The sequence below is a fragment of the Strix uralensis genome, chromosome 21 (genome assembly GCF_047716275.1).
Source record: "Strix uralensis isolate ZFMK-TIS-50842 chromosome 21, bStrUra1, whole genome shotgun sequence".
NCBI lineage: Eukaryota > Metazoa > Chordata > Aves > Strigiformes > Strigidae > Strix > Strix uralensis.
The window spans coordinates 6,477,357-6,483,821 of NC_133992.1; the positions used below are offsets into that span (position 1 = coordinate 6,477,357).

General features: G+C 48.1%; 1 protein-coding gene across 19 annotated transcripts in view; it reads right to left on the reverse strand.

Annotated features, from left to right (window-relative positions):
• DNM1 (dynamin 1) overlaps positions 1-1,414 on the reverse strand; it is a 69,521-nt gene extending 68,107 nt beyond the window's left edge. For 11 of the 19 annotated variants that reach the window (XR_012631808.1, XR_012631805.1, XR_012631807.1 and 8 more), the window contains exon 1: positions 1,099-1,413. Coding sequence is in view for 13 of the 19 variants with exons in the window: in XM_074890957.1 (XP_074747058.1) it covers positions 1,099-1,259 (161 nt within the window). In the remaining 6 variants the exon portion in view is untranslated. Of the gene's footprint in view, positions 1-1,098 lie in introns of all 19 variants that reach the window. The other 8 variants (XM_074890956.1, XM_074890961.1, XM_074890953.1 and 5 more) reach the window with 2 other exon arrangements.
• Between the last annotated feature and the right edge of the window lie 5,051 nt (positions 1,415-6,465).

Consider the following 6,465-nt stretch of genomic DNA (forward strand, 5'->3'; position numbering starts at 1 on the left):
TTCCAACAGTAGAAAAGCTTTATAAGCCATCCGGCAGCAAACAGCTTAAAAGAAAAAGTGGGGGTGGGGGAATGACATCCAATAGATGCTGTCACAAATGCAGTTTGCTGAAAGGGAATAACCCACACAAGCATCTGACCAGGTATCACAGCAGTCACTGCTTCTAAGACAAGTCACCTGCAACTTGCATGCCCCTCATAGCATAGAAAACCCCCTTGATAACTAAAGCCTGTGTATCACTGAATACAATTAATTAACGAGGCCTGAGGAACAACCCCCCTCCCCAGGTGTTGTGTGTCTACACTGGAGCAGATAACCAGGCAGCGCAGTCTGCAATTTACTCAAGTTGCAGATGATGAATGCGAAGGTCACATGAAGGGAAGGCATCAGTATATTGCCTGTCACAAAATGGTAGCACCCAGGGATTTGAGCATATAGGAAAGAGATAACCCCGTCCTTCCTATAGCCTCCCCGCAGCTCCTGACATGGCATCCGCTATGGAGGACAGCAGAGCTGGCCTGGGGGAGGGGGATGGAGCAGATTAAACTTAAACACACACACCCCCCCCCTTTCCAACGACAACATCCATCTCTCGCAGCCCCGCGGAGGGGGCACCCGGCCGGCCCCGCACGGCGGAGGGGAGAGGATGCGGCTGCTCCCCACCGACATTGCAGCCCCCCCCGTTATGTAACAGCCGGGGCGCACCTCCCGGCGGGGGGAAGCGGGGGGGAATGTGGGTGTCCACCGGCCCCGACAGTGCGGTAAAGGCGGGGACCCCGCTACGGGGGATCCCCACCACCCGAGGCAGGGAGACCCCTCGTCCTTCCCCCCCCGCCCCGCACCGCAGCGCCCGGGCGTCCCGCAGCGCTGCCCCTGCGCCCAGCCGCTCCGCCGGCAGCTGCGCTGCCCCTGCATCCCGCCGCTGCCCCCGCCGCCGGCAGCTCTGCCCGCGCACCGGCGCTTCTGCGCGCCCCGCGCCCGTCCCCGCAAGCGGCAGCTCTGCCGGCGCCCCGCGCTCCTCCACGCACCCGCTCTCCCCGCGCCCCCCCCCACAGCCCTGCCTGTGGCGGGGCTCCCCAGGGACACCCCCTCCGTTACCTCCCGACGAAATTCTCCAGCACGGAGCTCTTGCCGGCGCTCTGCCCTCCCACCACGGCGATCTGCGGCAGGTCGAGGTTGGCGTTCTGCCCGATGGCGGCGAAGGCGTCCTGCAGCCGGTTGACCAGCGGGATGAGGTCCTCCATCCCGCGGTTCCCCATGGCTGCGGCGCGGCACCGGCTCCTCGCACAGACGAATTCACGCTACCCCTTCCCGCGACCTCAACCGGCGGGTAACCCGGCTCTCCCCTCCCCGGCCGGTGGGCACCGGCACCAGCCCGCGCCCCTCGCCCCGCTCGACGCCGCCCGCTCCCGCCCGGGCTCGGTCCCGCCTCAGCCCGCCCCGCCGCGCCTGCAGGCACCCGCGCGCCGCCGCCAGGGGGCCTTAAGGGCGCGGGCGCCGCGCTGCATCCTGGGAGATGTAGTCCGGGGGCGGGGGAGCGCCCTGAGGGGCAAAGGCCTCTTACAGCCGCTCCTCTGAGGGCAGGGATGGCGCTGGGATCGGGCCGGCTCGCTCCCCCAGCACCACAGCACCACAGGCTGTCCCCAGGCCGCGGGGGCTGCGCGGGGCAGGTTGATACAGGGGTATGGCCCAGGCCCGATCAGTGTACCCAGAGGGACAGGGAGGGGATCTTACCCCTGTACTCAGCACTGGTGAGGCCACACCTCGATTACTGGGTTCAGTTTTGGGCCCCTCTCTACAAAAAGGCCATTGAATTACTTGAGTGTGTCCGAAGAAGGGCAACGAAGCTGGTGCAGGGTCTGGAGCACATGTCATACGAGGAGCGGCTGAGGGAACTGGGGGGGTTTAGTCTGGAAAAGAGGAGGCTGAGGGGAGACCTCATCGCCCTCTACAACTCACTGAAAGGAGGGTGCAGAGAACTGGGGATGAGTCTCTTGACCCAAGTAACAAGCGATAGGACAAGAGGTAATGGGCTCAAATTGCGCCAGGGAAGGTTTAGGCTGGATATTAGGAAGCATTTCTTTACAGAACGGGTTGTTGGGCGTTGGAATGGGCTGCCCAGGGAGGTGGTGGAGTCCCCATCCCTGGAGGTATTTAAGAGTCAGGTTGACCCAGCGCTGAGGGATATGGTGTAGTTGAGAACTGCCAATGTTAGGCTAATGGTTGGACTGGATGATCTTCAAGGTCTTTTCCAACCTAGATGATTCTGTGGTTCTGTGAGGTTCAGTCAGCCGGTACCTGTCCCTGAGCCTGTGCAGCTCGATCCCTACCCCTGGGGGGTTCGGTCACTGTGCCCGTACGGTTTGGTGACCACACCCACACACTTCGGTCTTTACACCCATCCAGCTCAGCCAACACACCTGTGCAGCATGGTCACAGTACCTGTACCCATGGTTGATATGCCCGTATGGGAGGGCTTTGTGCCAGGACAGCACTTGTGGAAGTGTCAGAATACAAGAAATACTTGATACGATTAAATTGGAGCCTTGCAATAACACTACTGCATTTCTGCTGCTTCTTCTTCATTCCAACATAGATGAAAAAAGCATCAATTTGTGTTTATAGCTGCAAAACAATAGATGTTATTGCTATGTTTGTTTTACAGAAACACAAACAAATGCTTCATTAAATGCACTTAGATTTTGTTTTTAAAAATCACTTGTCTACAATAAAGAGGAAACTGATTTTAGGTTTTTAAAAGGGATGGGTTTTTAATAAGAATATAGTGCGAGGCCATATTTGATTTGAAAGTATAGCAGTGAAAACAAGTGTTCAGAAAAGAAGCTGATGGCTAGCAGTGACTCAGGAGGATGGAGAGTGCTGCATTTCAAACACCTCTCAGTTCGTGGTACCCAGTACTCTTGTTCACAGCTCAGAGAGAACCGGGGGTGGTGGGGGAAAGGATTAACAAAAAACTGCAACAGATTTTGAGCTGTATGTTTTGTTTTAAACAGCAACTTTTTATTTATAATGATTCTAGGATTTCACAGATGTCCATCAAATGTAATCCATGTAAAAATACCTACCTGGGTGTACAGAGAAATTGGAACAACCACACTGAGGGGTAAATTTCTCTCACCGTGTCAGTGAAGATGCCCAAGGAAAACGCATTGAAAACATCACAAGTGTGCAGGTAAGAGCACTGAGGGAAGGGAAGGGAGCGGCTCCATCTGTATGGGTAACACCATGGCAGGGCATATGTGGGCTGTTTTGGGGGCTGTCAATGCTATTTTTTCCTCTCAGCAAATTGCCCAATAACTCTCAAGAAACAAGCTTAAGAAACTCCATATAGACTGTGGACAAAAATCTTTGAGCATCTGTGCAGCCACTCTGACCATTTATGTTGAAGGAACCTGGAGGAAAAACATTTTTTTTTCCTTCAGCAGTTGATACCTACTCCTTGTTAGAGACCACCATAAAAAGAATAGTGAAGAGTATCAAAGACTTGAAGAATGGTGTCACCTTCCTCCCTGGATCAGAGCTGATGCTTAGGAAGCTTTAGACCATGAGGATCTTTGAAGCTTTATTTGAGGAACTATAAAAAAAAAGTTGTTCTCTTCTCAGAGGTTGCTGTAGCCTGAAGTTCACCCACACAGTTCTAACTTCAGAGAAGGAGTGCCCAGCTATATCACTACAATACTCTCACATAATTTAACAGCTGTGCTAATAAGCCTTAACGGCCATGACCAGCCCCACCTGAGGCCTTTCCCCACATCTGTGGGCCCAGGAGCTCTATTTAAGCTCAGCCCAGGGCCATCAGTCCTTGATGAATTATAAATAAGTGTTAGTCTGTGGTTCAGTTCTAGCCTTACATGCTCATGGACTCTTTGAGTCTGATTTAACTTGTAGACTGGCTTCTTAGTTCAGCCTTACTACTAGAGTTGTGCCTGGAGATCACTAGATTTAGTCCTGGCTTGCAGGTTGGTATCTCTGCTTGACCTTAGACATGCCTTGTTGCTGCACTGTTACTTTATAATCTAAACTTTTTGTTGGACACACCCATTTTCTTTGGTCTGTCCTGCTTGTCTCCATTGGGTGCTCTGGGTTTGGGTCCTGACTACCAGTAACTTTGCCAGTTGTGGGATTTACCCCGTAGCTCCTGTGGAAGAGCCCTACCCTTGCTGTTCCCTAACAGTGTTAGCTGCTTAACTAGTACATAAAGTGACTTGACTTAGTCCCCTTATTGTCCTCTACCCCACCCCATGAATCCATACTTGCCTTTAATACTTGTATAAAAGCAACTATATTTAATTGTGGCTATCAAAATTTTTTTGAACAATAGAAACATCAACCTGCAAGTATTGTATACCATTCCGGGCTTAGCACTCTAAGCAGGTGTTTTGTTCTGGGTAAGCAAACTGCAGTCCAGGAATAATCATTCAGGTTTATACCAATTTCTGGAAAAGCTAAAATTAAACTAATCCATTTGTTTTGAGAAAGGTTTGTGAAAGAATACTGGAAGTACAGTATGTCAGCAGCTGATATTGAAGACTTGGGGGGAAAAAATGGGGTTCATGTTGCCAGTACTAAGGAACTAGTACAGCAAAAGCTCATGCATTACTTCTTTGCAGGTATTCTTTCATATGTTCTCTGGGTTTATTTTTATGTGCAACTTGTACTTAATTATTGGGAAATTTGTTCCTGGGGGGTGTCTAAGGGGGTCCTTGGTCTAATTTACTGTGGTCTCAAAGGGCAAAAGTGCACTGGAGGGACAGGTGGAGCTAATAGGATGCTCTCCAGGTAGACAAAGGAAGAAAAGGAGCTGTGGAAGTGGTAAAAGCCTGCAGAAATACTGGCAAATTTTACATAGATTTCTCAGACGATGAATATTAGTGTAAAACCATAAGATGCACAAACTGTGCTCCTGCTTCACGTCTTGCAGAGATTCTTGTAAGCAAAGGAGACCACAGTGTACACCTGCAGCGTTACCCTTACAAGCACTCATTAATATCGTGGAGTCTATCTAAACAGTTCTGCAGCAATTGTAATCACTCAGCCCAGAGAGACCCGAACTCGAGCATCAGAGACGGCGAGGCTTGGTTTTTAAAAAGCTTGAGAAACCTACACCTCCCATTGATGAGAAAGAGAACTGCAGGCACTCAGAATCACTCCTAACGCCTTCCATTTTCTCTCCAGCAAGAAACTGAGTTACAAGGATGTTAGCAGCAAATAGGCTTTTGATTCTGTAATACCTCCCACCTGTGACTTATGCAGCAGCATGTAGCAGTTATAGGAGAAAAAACAACTATGTGCTCATCCTTCATGAGAAATACTGAAAAGCTGCAATGTCTGTGAAATAAAAAGAATTTTATAAACTAGAGTGGACAAGTAAGATCTATTTCTTTCTACAAAGGTAGAAAAATTTGACATGAGCAAAGAAAAACAAGAAGGATGAGCGATTTCTCCCCCCCTCCCCCAGGTGCTATAAATATTTCTGGGTGTACTTTAATGTGAATCCCTAAAAATGCATGTGGGCATAACTATGTGTGTTTCTATGTATGGCTATCAACATAACGACAGTTTTGTACGCTGATTTTGTCACTTCATGCAAATAGAACTCCCAGTTTAGTTAGCATAATTAGAAATAGACACTTGAGTGTTGGATTCTGTCCCTCATTCCTTGCCCTTGCAAAAATAACACATCTAGTCCTCAGTGGAAAAAAAAAAAGAGGCAAAAACGTGGAATACAATTAGTTTACAATTCTCCTAGTTATCTGCAAACTGTTTCCATTCACGCCAGGTAGAGTTGTGAATGTTCAGGATATTTCACAGTAGGTCATGAAGTGGATACTCCTGGTCCTTTGGGTTCTTAAAAAATGTTTATAAACACAGGTACAAATTCAAATCGAATATTTACAAGCAGAGGTTAGAATATAAGTTCCACAAAGAATCAGGGCTAGGATTGTCACTGTCTGTATCAATATAGAATACATTATACAGCTGACAAATAGTTAAAAAACTTAATTAAAATTAGCCTCTTAAATTTACATGACTATGTAAAGTTGCCTATAGAGATAGAAATGATTAGTATCTATTTTATAGGTATTTAATGCTACTATAGTAGCAATGATACCATAGTAACATCATTGATCTCTTGTGGTATCAGTTGCTCAGAAAGAAAAAGTTTCTCTCTAATATTCCTATTGATTGGAAAAGCTATCTGAAAGAAAAAGAACCTATATTTTTAAATTTTCAAATACAGAGTTTTTCTCTGTAGAATAACATAGTGAAATGGTTCCTTTTCTGTTCTGAAACAGATAATTTGCTGAACTGGTCTGTGAATCCCTCAAAAAGGGGTAAAAGAAGGTAAATCTAGTGTGTATGAGACACTGGGTCAGGTTTATCTTTAGTGTGATTCCTCAGAAGCCAGAATATACATAAGGAAATAAATCAACTGAATGTTAT